This window comes from Musa acuminata, chromosome BXJ3-6, assembly GCF_036884655.1.
Source record: "Musa acuminata AAA Group cultivar baxijiao chromosome BXJ3-6, Cavendish_Baxijiao_AAA, whole genome shotgun sequence".
Taxonomy (NCBI): Eukaryota; Viridiplantae; Streptophyta; class Magnoliopsida; order Zingiberales; family Musaceae; genus Musa; species Musa acuminata.
The window spans coordinates 29,586,854-29,604,513 of NC_088354.1; the positions used below are offsets into that span (position 1 = coordinate 29,586,854).

At 39.3% G+C, this 17,660-nt stretch overlaps 2 protein-coding genes across 2 annotated transcripts; both read left to right on the forward strand.

The window, feature by feature from the left end:
• Positions 1-10,166: 10,166 nt before the first annotated feature.
• Positions 10,167-11,565, forward strand: LOC135640308 (peroxidase 2-like). The gene is made up of 3 exons (XM_065154618.1): positions 10,167-10,475; positions 10,556-10,732; positions 10,803-11,565. The coding sequence occupies exons 1-3, from the start codon at positions 10,266-10,268 to the stop codon at positions 11,349-11,351; spliced, it is 936 nt and encodes a 311-aa protein (XP_065010690.1). The 5' UTR covers positions 10,167-10,265; the 3' UTR covers positions 11,352-11,565.
• A 2,860-nt stretch (positions 11,566-14,425) lies between these two features.
• LOC135640307 (peroxidase P7-like) lies at positions 14,426-16,979 on the forward strand. Its single transcript, XM_065154617.1, has 3 exons — positions 14,426-14,682; positions 15,919-16,110; positions 16,191-16,979. Exons 1-3 carry the CDS (start codon positions 14,464-14,466, stop codon positions 16,740-16,742), a joined length of 963 nt encoding a protein of 320 aa, XP_065010689.1. The 5' UTR covers positions 14,426-14,463; the 3' UTR covers positions 16,743-16,979.
• Positions 16,980-17,660: the final 681 nt, after the last annotated feature.

Below are 17,660 nucleotides of genomic sequence, written 5' to 3' on the forward strand. Positions count from 1 at the left end.
GGGTCGAAGCAGTAAATACGACATGTTATATCATGAATTGGGTTCTAGTAAGACCATTACTCTCCAAAATTCCTTATGAGTTATGGAACAACAAAAATCTTAATATTTCATATTTTAAAGTTTTCGGGTGTAAATGTTTTATCTTGAATGAAAAAGATGCCTTAGGAAAGTTTGATGCAAAATCCAATGAAGGAATTTTTCTTAGTTATTTTTTTTATTTCTAAAGTATTTCGTATTTTTAACAAAAGAACTTTAGTTATAGAAGAATCTATTTATGTTGTTTTTAATGAAGTTTCCAAAGTTAAGAAAAATGATTTTGATGATGATCTTAATTTTGATACTTTGAATTTAAATGAAACATTTTCTCCATCTAGCAACTTGGATGCATCTTCTTCCGAAACATCCTTACCCAAGGAATGAAAGTATGTAGATGCTCATCCAAAGGAGCTAATAATATGAGACACATCAAAAAGGGTTCAAACTTGTTCTTCTCTTAAGAATTTTTGTGTCAACACCGCTTTTCTCTTCTAAATTGAACCTAAATACATTGACAAGGCCTTAAAGATGATTCATGGGTTATCGCAATGCAAGAAGAGTTAAATCAATTTGAGAGAAATAAGGTGTAGAAGCTTGTTCCAAGGCCAAATGACTATTTCATTATTGGTACTAAATGAGTATTTAGAAACAAGCAAGATGAATTTGGTATCATGGTTATAAACAAAGCTAAATTAGTGGCCAAGTGTTTCAACCAAGAAGAAGGTATCGATTATGAAGAAAACTTTGCTCTTGTGGCATGATTAAAAGCCATAAGGATGTTCCTTGCCTATGCTAGTAGTAATAATTTTATGTTATTTCAAATGGATGTTAAACATGCTTTTCTTAATTACTTTATTTCTGAAGAATGATAATTTTTTGAATCATATATTTAAATTGACGAAAGCTCTTTATATATTGAAATAAGCCTCAAGAGCTTGGTACGAGAGACTAAGCTTATTTTTTACCCAAAATAATTTTTCTAAAGACAAAGTCGATATCACATTATTTATTAAAAATTTTAAAAGTAATTTTTTTATTATTCAAATTTATGTTGATGATATTATTTTCGATTTCACGAATGAATCTTCATGCGAATCGTTTGCAAAAAGTATGAGTCTAGAATTTAAAATGATTTTGATGAAGAAACTAACCTTTTTTTTAGGCTTGTAAATCAAATAACTTAATGATGATATTTTTATTAGTCAAATAAAATATACATTAGACTTGCTAAAACGATTTAATATGAATAGTTCGAAGGCTATCAATACTCCTATGAGTACCTCCACTAAGTTAGACATTGACAAATGTTGAGAAAGCTTTGATCAAAAAGCTTATAGGGGTATGATAGGTAGTTTACTATACCTCACCACAACTAGATCGGACATCATATTTAGTGTACGATTTTGTACTAGATTTTAATCTAATCCTAAGATATCTCATTTTAAAGCAGTTAAAATAATTCTTAGATATCTTAAAGGAACCACTAATCTAGGATTATGGTATCCAAAATCTGAAAACTTTGAACTAATTGCTTATGCTGATGCGAATTTTGCTGGATATAGATTAGATAGAAAAAGCACATCCAAAACATGTCAATTCTTAGGTCATGCACTTGTCTCTTCTTCCAAGAAATAAAACTCGGTTGCACTATCTACAATCGAAGTCGAATATATAGCTACGAGTGCATGTCTGCACAAGTTGTATCGATGAAAAACACTTTAGAGGATTATAAGATTCACCTTAAGAACATTTCCATAAAATGTGATAACACAAATACAATATGTTTAATAAAAAATCTTATTCAACACTCTAGAACTAAACAATACTTTAGAACTAAACATATTGACATTAGGCATCATTTTATACGAGATCATGTTAACAATCATGATATAATTTTAGAATTCATTAATACAAAACATCAAATGGTCGATATCTTTACAAAGCCTTTAAACGAAGAATAATTTGATTTCATTAGAAGGGAGTTAGGAATGTTAATTTGCCCGAATGCATGAATTTGATCCTTTCCGAACTTTCTCGATTCTTTAAAACTCTCATGAAATTATTTCATAAATAAGGCTTTCTTGAAATCCGAAATATGAATCTACTAAGTATCAAATTTTTAATGAGAAATGGATTTGATTTATGAAGGTTTATTCATGGAATTTCTCTTTCATATGATGCTTCTTTCACATAAATTCTTCCTTATTATGAAAGAAGAATTTTTATGAAATTTTAAGTACGAAATGATTTAATGAAACTTATTTATTATTTTTGACATAGTTCAAATCATTTCACAAATTGGTTCTTAATAGATTCCCTCCTTACCTTCCTTCCTCTTCTTCGTACAAAGTTTTGATGACAAAAGAGGAGAAATTGATAGAATCTATCACTTTAATGTTGATAAATTTTGATGTTGAGAATTTGTGAATGTTACCATGCAACGATGCAATATCGATTGGATAAATTAGTTTGATATTTGAATTTTTTTTACCACACTTGCATTGTTAAATTGTTCTTCTTTTTGTTGATAACAAAGGGGGAGAAATAATACCAAAACGTGATAAATTGATGACAAATTGGCATTGTAGATGTATGCAAATCTTATCGTAAATGCTTATCATAAACACTTGTATGCTTTGTGGTACACTTGAAATATAATTGGAATCATCATATACATTGCAACACATCGTAAATACTTGAAACATATCAAAATGTACTTCATATGTATTGTAGATAAATGTTTTTCATTATGATAAGATATCTTGAGCTTAGCTTGCTATTTTACAATTGATATCATGTCATGGATTGATGGATTGCTATCTTTGTCATCTTGATATATTTCAGATTTGAAATACGTATCATACTTGAAAATGATGATTGTCTATCATCAGACTTGAAAATGGATGTCATGCCTTGACATCATTTTTATTGATAAATACGTGGCATCATATTTTGAGAATGTTAAATCATGATAAGAATCGTAACGTACATATTGATAAGTTTAAATGAACTTAACTAATCGGTTTGATACTTGAATTCAAAGGCCTTGGATTCAAGAATATCTTTTCTCAAAGTATGGCATATAGATGGGGGAGTTAAAGATAACTCCGTCATCAATTGATTATCATTATCAAAAAGGGGGAGATGGTTGAATCTCGGATTTTGATGATAAAATCAATTATAAATTGTTTGATCTAATCTATATGTTGAGAAAAGTGTGCAGGATTAACTACGATAGCAGTAAGATACAAAATATGTGTTGTGCTGGAGTCAAGATCAAGATCTCGTTGGGAGTTGAAGAGTTCGTCGGAAGTTCTGCCGGAACCAACCGAGAAGTCCAGGAGCTTGCCAAAGAAGCTTGCCAGAACTCGCCAAGAAGATCATCGTAAAGTTCAGGAGCTTGTCGGGAGTCCGCTGGAACATTATTGGCAGTTCGTCGGAAGTTCGCCGAAAGATCACCGGAAGAGCAATTGACGTACCGGAACAAGAATACTTTGTCAATTATCTTAATTATTATAGTTAATCTATAAATTGAGTTAGGATTAGGAGGTAATCCCACTAACTTAGTTAGAGGCCAATTGGGCCCTTAACAGGGCTGAATTGGGTCGGATTAAATAGCCCATTCAGCCCTTGAAATTATGGTCGGCGGTGGCACCGCTTGGGAGACCTAGTCTCCTAGGTAGTCTAGGTGGTGGTACCGCTGGTAGTTAATGTTGCCAGTGGTGGTACCACCCCTGTCAGGTGGTGGTACTGTCAGAGCTCAATCTCCGAGCTCTATTTGGTGGTGGTACCGCCCAAACTAGGCGGTGGTATCGCTAGTACCCTAAAATCCGGGAATATAACACTTTTTAGTTCCAATTTTGAAGCCAATGAGACCTATAAATATCCCACCCTTTTCTGTAGGAAAGGATATGAAAGTATTGGCCTAATCTTGAGTCTTTGAAGTGTTAAAGTATTATAAAAAGTGTTAGAGTACTCCTCCTCCCTTTCTAAGTGTTGAGATTATTCAAGAGAGGAGTGAGACTTGTAAGGGTTATCTCCTAAACCCGTAAAAAGGAGAAAGCGCTGTAAAAGGTAGTTGGTCTTCGCCTATTGAAGGAAAGCCATTAGTGGACACCGGTGACGTCGACAGAGGAGGAATCCGAAAGTGGATATAGGTCACAACGACCGAACCACTCTAAATTCTAGTTTGTATTTCGTATTGAGTAATTTACCTTTCTTGCAAGCTACTTTACCTTATTACTGCTTTCTCTACGTTCCCATCAAGTTAAAATCTTTACGAAATGATTTTCGTCGGAATCGAGTTTAAATCGAAACGAAAACTTTTGAAACAGATAATTTTTCTACTGCACTAATTCACCCCCCCCCCCCCTTCTTAGTGTCGCTCTTGATCCTAACAAGATGTTCAATATGTGATCAAGAGGAAAAGATATGTTACCTAGGTTCATTTTGTGAAAGACTCTTGTGCTTGTTAGACCAAAGGAAGAAATGTTCCAAGTACTTGAGTAATCATGGATCTCATAATCTGAGCTATTGGGAGCTTTCTTTCTGTATTGACTTGTTATTACAAATGTAAGTTTCTGCATTCATTCAATAATGTTAGGTTTTATGTATTTTGTGAGTGCAATGGAATTAGTTTCTGTGAAAATTTAAAGACTTAGAACTAGCAAATTATGTGAATGATGATTGCACTAGATCAAAGAAGAACACCTAGGTTTTGATTCGTATACCAAACACTTCCAGCAAGCTGCGAAGGTCCGCTCGCCGCAGATAAAATAATACATAGTCTGATATGTTTTGCTCATTTTAGGGTAAATACTCCGAGAGTGATACCCCCAGTGTTTCCCAGTAAGAGAATAAGGATAATGGACTTGTATGCAACACTTTAGCGGCTTCCTACTAACAAGACGGACTTTAGCAATTTGGACAATGTTATCTCGGGAAGGGTATATGTTGTGCTTTGATTGATAGCCATCTAGGATTAGTCTCATGCAGACATTAGGGAGTATTTTGACCTATATGTGAAGCTCTGGTGAGGATGTCAAGACTGATGAGATTTGATATAATAAACAGTCATATATTGGTGGAACAAGAAATAGAAATGTATAACATTATGACCTATTGAATTGATGACCTTGAGCCATTAGTCCAAAATACCAAATCCAAATGAATGATGGTAGATCCACTCTAGTCCGAAATACTCATTCTTCTTTCGTATCTCAAGGCATCAAGCATATTCAGGAGACTTGAGTGAAGTTAAAAGAATTAGAAGTATATGATGGGACTGAATGAGCTCCGTATTAAGTACTTTTTCTTATAATGTGGCATGAATGTACCAAAACAATTTGATTATATAAAACACAAGACATTCAACACGTAGCCTAGGCAACTCTAGTTGCTTGCTGCTTAAGCTCAGCTTCTTAGCTGATATCAGTTTGCCTGTTGTTCATTCTTCATTATATATTCTCTGTTGCATTTGTAGATTATCCGAGCCTTTTTGGGTGAAAAGCAGAATATTGTGAAGAAACTTCCGAAGATCCAGAGGGCTAAAGCAAGTCTCGTAAAAGCCGAGGCATGAAAAGAAACCCCTAATGCTTTTAGAGTTTTGATTTATCCAGAAAACTTTATATGATCAATATATATTTTGGGACAAAGTGCTCCATCGATTGCCTTTGTTATGCATTGATTTTGCGAACCAGCTAAATTGTTTGTCGCATATTTGATTGCTGATGTGCCATATCTTTTTATTTATATGAAAAATTTAGAAAGAGATAAGTAAGGTCATCAAGCTTGAAAAAACTGTTCTAAGTAAATTTAGATCTTTATTAGTTTGTAATGCAGCATAACGTCTATTCAATGACTCACACATATTGGTACAACCAAATGGAATCCAACATTAAGCATTCATACAAAATTTCTTAGTTGCACTAATCAACTTAGAGAGGTTTCGCCCTTGCTTCCGGCTAGCGATCATCGTCGTTGTAGCCACATTCCCAAGCGAGGCTTCGCTCACCTCCCACCTTCCACCTTCAACTCCTGCGTTGTCTTCTCTACTACGACCTGCTCGGCTTTCACGCGTTGGACCAGGCCTGCCACTTCCTTGCTGCTACACCTGTGGGCTCGACATGTGACGTGACGGAGAGACTCCGAGGGTGAGTTTGATGTTAAGAATGTCGGATCTGCACAAGAAGTTCTCCACAGCATTGGCGGAGCCTTTCCCTCTCATCTTGCATGTTCCTCGTGCCCCGACAGCTCTCTCGGCGTCAACCACCTCGATCGCACCATCGGGCGGCCCTCTTTGTGGACGTGGTTGCCAGAACCCTCCCGCAGGGCACCACCCTCACGGTTGGCTCATCGACCAGCCCTTTGCTCTCTCCCTCCGACAACTTCGCCTTTGGATTCTACCCTACCGATGCCCAAGCCTCCCTCTTCCTTGTTGTCGTCTAGTTCTTGACCTACATGCTATCATATAATCCTCTCCTAAGACTAGTGAACCTACCACAATTACTCAAGTTCAAAAATCTCCACACTAGCGTAAAGCCATGTATGAAGAATATGATGCACTGCTCCATAACTCTACATGGACTCTTGTATCTTTTTATCATACATAAAATATCATTGGGTGTAAATGGGTCTTTCGAATTAAGTAGAACTCAGACGGGTCTGTTGCTAGATATAAAGCACGTTTAGTAGCCAAATGGTTTCATCAACAACCTGGAGTTGACTTCACAAAGACTTTCAGCCCCGTAGTTAAACTCACAACAATTCGGCTTATTCTAAGTTTGGCCATCTCCAAAGGCTGTCACTTACGACAATTGGACGTTAATAATACCTTTTTACAAGGGACTCTAACGGAAGATGTCTTTATGCAATAATCCCTTGCCTTCATTCATCACCAGTATCCGAGGCATGTTTGCAAACTACAAAAAACCATTTATAGACTCCGTCAAGCTCCAAGAGCTTAGTATATTGAACTTGGATCATTTTTTATATCAACTGGCTTCATCAACTCCAAGTCTGATACCTCTTTATTGCTAGTCATAGGTGCCCAACAAGCCAATCACGTGAGTGATGGCATGTGTGACTTGACACGCAGTCATTTTGCTTATTATATTTTGGCATTTATCACTTTACATTGACTATTACATATATGCATGTATATAATGTGATGTCCTTAGATCTATGTAATAGGAATCATATCATGATAAGATCATGATAATGAGATCGATTCGTCTTTAAACACAAATCCTAAATAATCTCGGTCATAGGTTACTCGAGAGGGACATCGAGATAATCGGATAGATTGGTATGCTATATACTCATCCATATGATGGATGCAGCTGGCCTCATAGCTGCTCATGTAAGGATATTACTGATACACTACAGGTGCTTATTGGAGAATGAGTTCACTGATTGATCCACTTACGGAATGCTGGATGGTTAATAATACCTTATTGTCAGACAGCGTTTTCGTAGTCCCAATGTGTATCTGGTCCTTAGGCTTGAGACATCAAGGATATCCTGTATGAGTGCTCTATTCTTTGATACCAGACTTATAGGTTTGAATGTCCCATATCTAGTACAACCAGTCATTGGGAGTGACAATCAACCTTACGAGGGCTATTGAGTGTTGATAGAGGATCATCCACTCTCGGTGTCATGAGAGGAACATTCCAAGTATTCTTGCTCAGACAAATATCTGGCTAGGGTCATTCGGATTGAAAGAGAAAGAGTTCTCCGGGAGAATCCGATTAGAGCAAGACTCGAGTAGAAACCGTATGGGTTTGATAGCACCATACCTAGTATACGGTCTATGAAATATTAGATGGTTGAGGGATTATAGGTACATGGTAACTGAGGATAGACAGGTCTAATAGATTGGATTCTCATGTATCGTCTAGGGACTACGGCGTAGTGGCCTAGTATGTTCGCAGTCGATGAGTCGAGTGAATTATTATGGAGATAATAATTCACTGAGCCAGAAGGAGTCTGACATATATGACTCATGGCTAGCTTGATATTGGGCCTAGAGGGTCACACACATATGGTAGGCGTTGCGATAAGTAGAGGTTCGGATATGATATATCCACCGGAGCCCCTATCTTATTAGATATCCAATAAGCCCTTGAATTATTAGATCCCTTGGACGAGATCCAATAAAAGCTTAATATAGATTATTAGATAGAGATCCTCTAATCTAAGAGGCTTAGGCAGTTAGATGAAGATCCAATACCTAATAGGGGAAGATCCATTAGAGTTAAGTTGATAGGGGACCTTTATAAATAGGAGGGATTCAGTGGTCCATAGGCTAGAGCTTTTGCTTGCCTCTCTTATTCTTCTCCCTCTCTTCACCTCAGAGCAGGCCTGGAGTTTTGAATAGCATCATCGCAGCTCTGCTGTGTGGATCACCACTAGAGAGGAGGGCGCTTGACCTCCTTCACCCTCTCCTAGATATCTGTAAGGATTTAGGGATATACGATCTCCCTAAGTAACACAATCTTTACTATACGTAGTTTTCTATTTCATAAATTTTGCACACCAATCTTTGCATGACGATGAACATCTATTTGGAAATAGGGGATTATGTTTTCTGTTCTTTCGCTACGCATGTGATGTCGCCCCCAAAGATGTCCCGACATTTATTCCTATGACAACAAAATGGAAATAAAATATATCTTCTAGTGTTTGTAGATGATATTATTGTCACAGGTAAATCACCCTTGGAGATTCAGATATTTTTAAAGTAATTGGCTGATCGTTTCTCCCTCAAAGATTTAGGACCCTTGAGTTACTTTTTGGGAGTGGAAGTAACATTTACATCCTTAGGTCTCCTCCTATCACAAAGAAAGTATATTTAAGACTTATTATCCAAGACAAATATACATGATGCAAAAGAGGTTGTAACTCCTCTCTCTACTAGTGAATCACTCAAATTATGTGATGGCAGCCCTACTACAAACTCAACTCAATATCAACAAGTACTTGGCTCCTTACAGTACTTAGCTCTCACCCGTCCAGATTTCTCATTTGCATTTAATAAATTATCTCAATACATGTACTAGCATTTTGCTATGCATTGATCTACGGTTAAATGAATTTTGTGGTATCTTAAAGAGACCCTTAATCATGACATCTTTCTCCACAAACACACTTTTCTCCATCTCCATGCCTTTTGTTGATGTTGATTGAGCGAAAAACTTTGATGATAGAACCTCTACGTCATGGTATGTTGTCTTTCTTGGGTCTAATCCAATCAGTTGGAGTTCTAAGAAGCAAAAGATAATCGCCCGGTCTACAAGAAACTGAATATCGTGCCACCGCTACCACTGCTACTGAATTCAATTGGGTTACAAATCTCCTCAAAGAATTCAACGTTAGCTCTACCCTTACTCCTATAATATATTGTGACAATGTTGGCGCTACCTACTTATGTGTCAATCCAGTGTTTCACTCACACATGAAACACATTGCCATCGACTTTCACTTCGTGCGAGATCAAATTGTCAGACATCAACTTCGTGTCTCTCATGTACATATGGCTGATCAACTAGTAGATTCATTCACGAAGCCTCTAATTCGTAAACTATTTTTATTGCATCGGTTCGAGATCGATATCCTTGATAGGAGTTAAATCTTGCAGGGGCATGATAACAGAGAGATTTTCTCAACTGTATAGCAGATGAGATTTTCCCAACTACACGAGGAAATCTCGCTGCCCAATTGAGTAAAATCCTCTCATTCACTATGTATAAATAGACACCATATATACTAATTGAATTACGTTTTTCTTTACCTTTACTATTTCATTCTTCATTCTACCACTATTATGCTTAGGTTGATTTGATGTCAGAAAAGATGTAAAACGATCAATTAGACTGATCAAACCCTTTCTTGCAATACGAGGAATAAGAGTCGAACACAATACAAAGAAAATGACATCAAACTCTTCCTCGACTTGGACAGAAACACTGATCAATTGTGTGGTAGGCCAAAGTCCAAAATGGAACCGTTGCATTACCTTTCTTTTTTTCTTTCATATCAAGGAAACATTATAACGTTGCTACCAAATCTACTTACTTTATTCATGTAATTATGATTACATATTTAATGCTGAGCAATGTCTTCAGGTGATTATAATGGCTTAAACTGTCACAAAGCAGGTTGGTGAGGAACAGTAGCTATAAATACGAAGGCATGTCTGGTCTCTCCTGCCATCCCAGCTCACGGCCATGGCCTTCTTCACCAGGAGCTTCCTTGCCCTCTCTCTCCTCTCTCTGCTTGCTTGCGCTGCCACCGGGAAGCTGTCGGCGTCGTTCTACGACGACACATGCCCGAGCTTGCAGAGCATTGTGCGATCGGCCATGTCCCAGGCCGTGAGCAGCAAGCGGAGGACGGGCGCTTCCATCCTCAGGCTCTTCTTCCACGACTGCTTCGTCAACGTACGTGTGACTCTATTTCTTCATCCTTTCGTTCATTTTGGCTCCTGTGTTATGTGTGCTCGTGTGCTGGTTGTGCTCAGGGCTGCGACGCGTCGATTCTTCTCGTTGGTGGCGAGAGGAACGCGCCACCGAACAAAGACTCCGTGCGTGGATTCGACGTCATAGCTGCCATCAAATCCCAGGTGGAAGCCGCGTGCAGAGCGACGGTGTCCTGCGCCGACATCTTGGCCCTGGCAGCACGAGACGCGGTGGCTTTGGTCGGTACCGATCGATCGCGAACGCCATGTACGTACTCCGTGCTGATACGACTACTCCTGTGTGGTGCAGCTCGGAGGACCGAGTTGGCAGGTGCTGCTAGGCCGCAGGGACGCGAGGACGGCGAACGAGACGGCCACCAGAGACCTCCCGTCGCCATTCGTCGACCTTTCCAACCTCACCTCGTCGTTCGATCACAAGGGCTTCAGTGCGCAGGACATGACTGCTCTCTCCGGGGCGCACACCATCGGCATCGCCCGGTGTCCCAGCTTTCGCGACCGCATCTACCATGACGCCAACATCGACCCCGACTTCGCGGCCCTCCTCAGGCAGAGTTGCCCTCCGAAGGGTGGCGACGATAACCCGGCTCCTCTGGACCTCCAAACTCCCGACCTTTTTGACAACAAGTACTACGAAAACCTTCTCTCTGGTCGCGGCCTCCTCCACTCGGACCAGGAGCTCTTCAATGGAGGTTCACAAGATGAACTGGTGAGCTATTACGTTCTCAACGAGACGCTCTTCTTCGAGCATTTTGCCGCGGCAATGGTGAAGATGGGTAACATCTCGCCGCTCACCGGATCGAGCGGCGAGGTTCGATTGAACTGCAGCGAGGTGAACTGAAGACAGCGATTTCCGTCGTAACATGCAATAAGGCTTTCCGTGACATGCACAGATACCTTGCTTAACTATGATCTAATCGTTCAGCGTCTAGATTTGTTCGTCGTTGTCAGTGTCGACATTGAAGGCATGAATATAACTTGGATGGGATTCAACTACTGCTACTGTATTTTCGTTCATATCACCCTCTGTGAAGTAAAATTAACCAAGAATGTGCAAATTTAGTAGACTAATCAGTTTACCAGGACCAAATTGTTCATCACCCTTGTAAAAGACTGATAGGTGGTAATCGGCTCCGGTTCGGCTCGAAATCACGAAATCATTCCGATTTCGGTTTTGACCGGTTCTTACGGGTCCATACTGAACCGCGGTTAAGTGCTGCTTACCGGTCATTTGCACATTTGATTGAAGTAAACTTGCAATAAAACAGGAAAGCCTAGCCGTGGACAGCTTGCATTCTCTCTCTACTCAGACCTTGGAATGTAGTTAGACTGCACTACTTCATACTTTGGTCATCACAGTTGCCTCTGGAGAGAGAGAGAGAGAGAGAGAGAGAGAGAGAGACAGAGAGAGAGAGTTAGCACGCGCAAAGATCAACTGATGAGGAAAGTGCAGCATCGTCTACAACGAGTTGTCTTAACCCAGGCGATCAAAGTAAAAGCCATGAGAGGTGGAGTGATTGATGAGAAGATGTCGCCAAAGATAGATGTCCGCGGAAGCTGAAGGGGCCAAAGAAAGCAGCGAGAGAGAGAGAGAGAGAGATGGGATGCTTCTGTTGCAAGCTGTCCACTCCATTTTCATGCATAAGGAAGCACTCGGTTTCCATACTTTCCTTGTTCCCAACCTCGAACTTTCTGAAATAACACAGCGTTTGTGCATTTAGTGTAAGACCGCGTTTCCTTTTCTATCTCTCTACAGTGGCTCCCCACTCTCCAATGGCTTCTTGACAGAGTTTTCTCTCTCTTTGTTTGGGCCAAAAGAGACGGTCATCATCTACGTTTACACTGCTGGTTGACCTTGAGCTTCTCGCTTCCCTATTTTGTCAAGTCTACTTTTCGATGAAATGATAGTGATGAAGAAAACTTTAAATGATGTCAGATTAAGAACTTCTGTAGTTGAATCTTGGTTAGACCGTGCATTAAAAGAAAAAAATATATATATCTCTAATAAGTTCCATGTGTTAGTTTTAAGTTCCATATCTTAGGTTTGAAGCAGGAGAATTTTAAGAATATACGTTAGACCACACATTAAAAGAAAAAAAAAATACAATTTATAGATGCTTTCAAATGCAATTTGATAGAAAATTTAAGATACTTCGACTCAAACGCATGAGATACGATCTACACCTACCGAGTGAAAAATTACGTATGATCGTATCATACTAATTTAAAGGTATTTAAAGTAATCGGACATGGTAAACACAATTTTCTCTTATAAACGTTAGGTGGATATCTTAATACATATTTTAAATATAGGATCCTTATCTTTGCTAGATACCTTAAATTTTTATTATTGTTGTTTTATTTACAACCTTTAGACAATAGATGAGACACGATCCGATTTATATTAATAAAATTTAGATGGTATCATAATCTATAAGACACATATAATTTTTCAAAATCTACAAGGACGAATACATAAAAGCCCTCCTAAGAAAAATGTAACTTAGGTTAGTATAATCACACACACACACACACATCATGAAACCACTTTGATAACCTAATGAGTCTGTGCAGGTCAACTGTAACCATTAGAATCAATGTTTTCTATTATTTTGCTTTTTCGATGTCTTTGTTTTTTTTTTTATTTGCACATGCAAGCAATTAACTAATAAAATAAAAAGTAATAAAATTATTTGTCACTTTGATTTGCACATGCAATCAAGCAATAAATAAATAAATAAGAAAAAATATTTGTCCCTTCCCAATAAATTGGACTCTTCCAGCCACTCTAAATTGTCCCATTTAGAACCCAAAGCTCCGTTTGGTTGCTAGTGGTAGCAAGCCTCCATTATAACTAAAGACGCCATACATGTGGCCCAATGACAGACATGCCATGTTACATATTTCATGAACCTAAACTAACATCTCTAAATCTTAAACTATTTATCATATGGTTAATTCCTTTGGGCTTTTGTAATTCCCAAGAAAAATCACTCATTTAATTAGTTTTTTTTATTTTTTTTTAAAACAGTATCTCTATTTATTATATTCTATGGATCGATCAATAAGGCGAATTAGTCTAATCCCGATTCATATTGTATAGTATATATTTTTTTTAACCTCCACTAAAGCATTATAATGTACTCAAATTGACTCAAAACTCAGTAAAACTAACTCATATGATTTCAAATAATTATCATTCTTAGCTTAGAAATAAGAATAACCAAGTATATTAATTTTGAAAAACACTATAAGCCTACTAGAGAATGAGAGTGATTCTGAACCTTAACCAGAGGCTCTAACAAGGATTTTGATTAGATGATCACTTATCACATCAATCTAAAGAATTATCGAGTACTGCACTTATATTGATGCAGCATTCCATTCAAATTAATCGATTAAATTAAATCGATTAGATTCCGACCTTATCAGCAATCACGGGACTCCCAAGTGGGCCGCCTCCACTCCCCTCACCCTTTTGTTTGTTTGGGGAACAGCTTAAGATAAACGTTGTGAAGGAAGCTGTGATGACAGCTTCGTCGCACCTACCGCACCCGCAAGCGACAACGGTCGTCTCGCTGTACCAATCGCCACCCCACCCGTCACCAACTAATCATGTTCCGCAGGGACATCCTAATGATCACTAGCGATCGTGGGTCCGAATCTCGAGGCTGCGGGAAGGGGACACTCCTCATCATTGATCGAGAGTTCGAATCTTAAAGCGAATGTACTAAGCCGCCCCGCCGCAAAAGGATGCAGCGGGATGGCACTCCCCGACACTCCTCTCATTGCTGTCCAGTGCACACGAGAACGATGGAGACCGCCATGGCCGCATCTCCTTCCAGTTTTGAGCTAGCTGTAACCATGTGCAGGCGTAGCAGCATCTCCAGTCTATATATATGCTGGTGGAAGGAAAGCTAGAGGCCATTGTTGCCTTTCTAATTTCTTCGGCCATGGGCTCGGTCTGCAATGGCTTCCTCCTCGTGGCGGCGGTGGTGTGGGTGGTGGTGTCCAGCGGCGGAGCGCAGGCGCAGCTGTCGCCGGCGTTCTACGCGACGACGTGCCCCAACTTGCAGGGCGTGATAAGGTCGGTGATGACGCAGGCCGTCGGCCGGGACCCCCGCATGGGCGCCTCCATCCTCCGCCTCTTCTTCCATGACTGCTTCGTCAACGTAAGCCGCTACCATCTCCATTCTCCTCTTGCCATTACTCTTCACATGCATTGAAGCATTCAACTGCATGCGGCTTTGATGTAACAACTCAAGCTTTTATCCAATCACACACACACACACACACACACACACACACACATATATATATATATATATATATATATATATATATATATATATATATATATATATATATATATATATATATATATATATATATATATATATATATATATATATATGATTGGATACATGATTAACTTAATTGATAAGAATTTTGACTGTGGATAGTAAGATGGTGGGATTGATTTTGGTCTTTGCCACTTAATCTTGCAAAACGAAAAAAGAAGAAGAAAGAAATAACTTTGTGGATTCAACGGTGAAATTATGAATTTAAGTCACCTAAAATACAACATATCTCAAAAAATAAGTCCCTATATGCATTTTGCATGAATATAAATTAAAATATATCTTGTGCTATTTTTCAAGGAGTTTGTGAATTAATTAAATTTGATGGAATTATAGTTTTTAATCAGAAAAATAACCATGCCATTATTTCATATAAAGAATTATTGAATTAATTCTACTTGACATCTGCAATTTTTTTCTTTAAAGTACCTGAGAATTAGAGTTTTTTATTAGAAAAGTAACTACACCATGATTTCAGATAAATTATCATGCATTATTTTTCGAGGAATATTGAATTAATTAAATTTTACATATATGATTTCTGTGTTTAATCATATAAATTATCATCCCTATTTTCCACGGATATTGTGGATCAATTAAATTTGAAAGATATGATTTCTGTCTTTATATGACATGGAAATTATATTTTTTTTATTAGAAAATTATAGTACATGTGTTTTTAAGGCACGCAAGCCATTCGATGATAGCTCTATAATTATCAATTATTATACATCTAAAAGTTGATTGGATTATAATTAAACCACTCAATTTTGTCTTAATTACATGGGTTATTGTGACTGTATGGATAAGGTTCTTTATTGTGGCCTCGAGCCTTTCTTTGTCTCCCAAAAAAATAAAAGTGAGGGATATTACTTTGGGACCCCTATGAGAGTCCTAGAAAAGAAGTATCTGGTCTTACATTATATTAATATACCAAATGTACTACCATCCTTCAATTGGGTCCTCTTCACCATCAACTTTGACCCTTAGTTGACTTTGACCGTGTAATCTCAATCCATTCTTCTTCTTGTTATTACTCCTCCTCAGGGCTGCGATGCATCCGTCCTTCTGGATGACACGCCGACGATGATCGGCGAGAAGAACGCCATGGGCAACGCGAACTCCCTCCGCGGATACGAGGTCATCGACGCCATCAAATCCCGGGTGGAGGCGGCGTGCCGGTCGACGGTGTCCTGCGCCGACATCCTCGCCCTCGCTGCCCGCGACGCAGTCACCCTGGTGAGCCCCTAACCTTCTCCTCCTTCGATGCGTCGCCATCGATAGCCACGTAAAACTGACGCGCGTTGGCCGCCATGCAGCTCGGAGGGCCGTCGTGGACGGTGCCGCTGGGCCGTCGAGACGCGAGGACCGCGAGCATGGCCGCGGCGAACGCCAACCTCCCGCCGGCCTCCGACAGCATCGGCAACCTCGTCGCTAGGTTCGCCTCCAAGGGCCTCAGCCTGCGGGACCTGACGGCGCTCTCCGGCGCGCACACCGTCGGTGCAGCGAGGTGCAGCAGCTTCCGGCCCCACGTCTACCGCGACGCCAACGTCGACCCCGGGTTCGCGATGTTCAGGCGGCGGATCTGCCCGGCGTCAGGCGGCGACTCCAACCTCTCCCCGCTCGACCCCACGAGCCCCAACCGCTTCGACGTCAGCTACTACCGGGACCTGATGGCCCGGAGGGGGCTGCTGCACTCCGACCAGGAGCTCTTCAACGGCGGGCCGGCGGACAACCTTGTGCGGCTCTACAGCTCCAACGGCGGGGCCTTTAACAGGGACTTCGCGGCGGCCATGGTGAAGATGGGCAACATCGGCCCCTTGACAGGGTCAGCTGGGGAGATCAGACTTAACTGCCGGAGGGCCAACTGAGGAAGACGACGACGATGTAATCCTACTGCAGGAATACATACCGTAGAAGAAATCTGGGTCAAATTTAATTATTTATTCAATTATTAAGCATGGAAGATAAAAATTATCTTATTTGGATTACGAATGTGGAAAATGGAGTTGCTCTACTTTTCTTTCTGAGATTATTTATGTCAAACTTTAATCCATCAGTGTACTCTTGTGCTCAAATTGCCTTCAATTGCATCATTAATTGTGACATTTTATTCCCCTTATAAAAATTGATTGGAATTACCGTACAACTGTGATATTAATTTTTTTTTTCAATTGTATCATCATATGCTCAATTCCTCATTCAAACATTTTAATTTCAGCTCAATATTTTCCGGATCGCTTAAATTTGTGCCTCAATTTTTTGTCCAAATTCATCTAATCTGAATATTAATTCCACTATTCATCAAATTAATCTAAATTTTGAAATACATAAATTGAATTTAAAAATTGCAGATCAAAGTAGAAATTTGTGGACTTGGAAGAAGTATATATATATATATATATATATATATATATATATATATATTGTAAAATAAAAAATAAAAATCAAATTATCTAACATATCTACTACATAATCCCTTACAAGAGGGTCAACGTCGATCCCTCCCTTCCGCTCCCTCTCCTTAGAAATAGAGTGGGGATGGCTGATGGGGAAGCCGAAGAGCTAGTCAGGAGTGTTAAGCACTATCAAACCCTTCGTTAATGGTGACGTTGTTGGGCAGATAACTAATTATTTAGCCCATAATGGACTTTAATAACCTATATCCCAAAACTCTTTTTTTTTAAACCTAAATCCTAACACTTTTAACCGAAGCTTTTGGTAGCTAGGGCTAGAAAAAGAGGGCAGCAGCATCAATGAATATTATTGAGAAAAAAGGGAGAAGTAGT

Excerpts from the sequence above, each read along its gene's own strand:
- LOC135640308 (XM_065154618.1), top strand. The coding sequence starts at position 10,266 with ATGGCCTTCTTCACCAGGAGCTTCCTTGCCCTCTCTCTCCTCTCTCTG. Across the intron at positions 10,476-10,555 it reads TCCACGACTGCTTCGTCAAC|GGCTGCGACGCGTCGATTCT; the intron begins GTACGTGTGACT and ends GGTTGTGCTCAG. Across the intron at positions 10,733-10,802 it reads CACGAGACGCGGTGGCTTTG|CTCGGAGGACCGAGTTGGCA; the intron begins GTCGGTACCGAT and ends TGTGTGGTGCAG.
- LOC135640307 (XM_065154617.1), top strand. The coding sequence starts at position 14,464 with ATGGGCTCGGTCTGCAATGGCTTCCTCCTCGTGGCGGCGGTGGTGTGG. Across the intron at positions 14,683-15,918 it reads TCCATGACTGCTTCGTCAAC|GGCTGCGATGCATCCGTCCT; the intron begins GTAAGCCGCTAC and ends ACTCCTCCTCAG. Across the intron at positions 16,111-16,190 it reads CCCGCGACGCAGTCACCCTG|CTCGGAGGGCCGTCGTGGAC; the intron begins GTGAGCCCCTAA and ends GCCGCCATGCAG.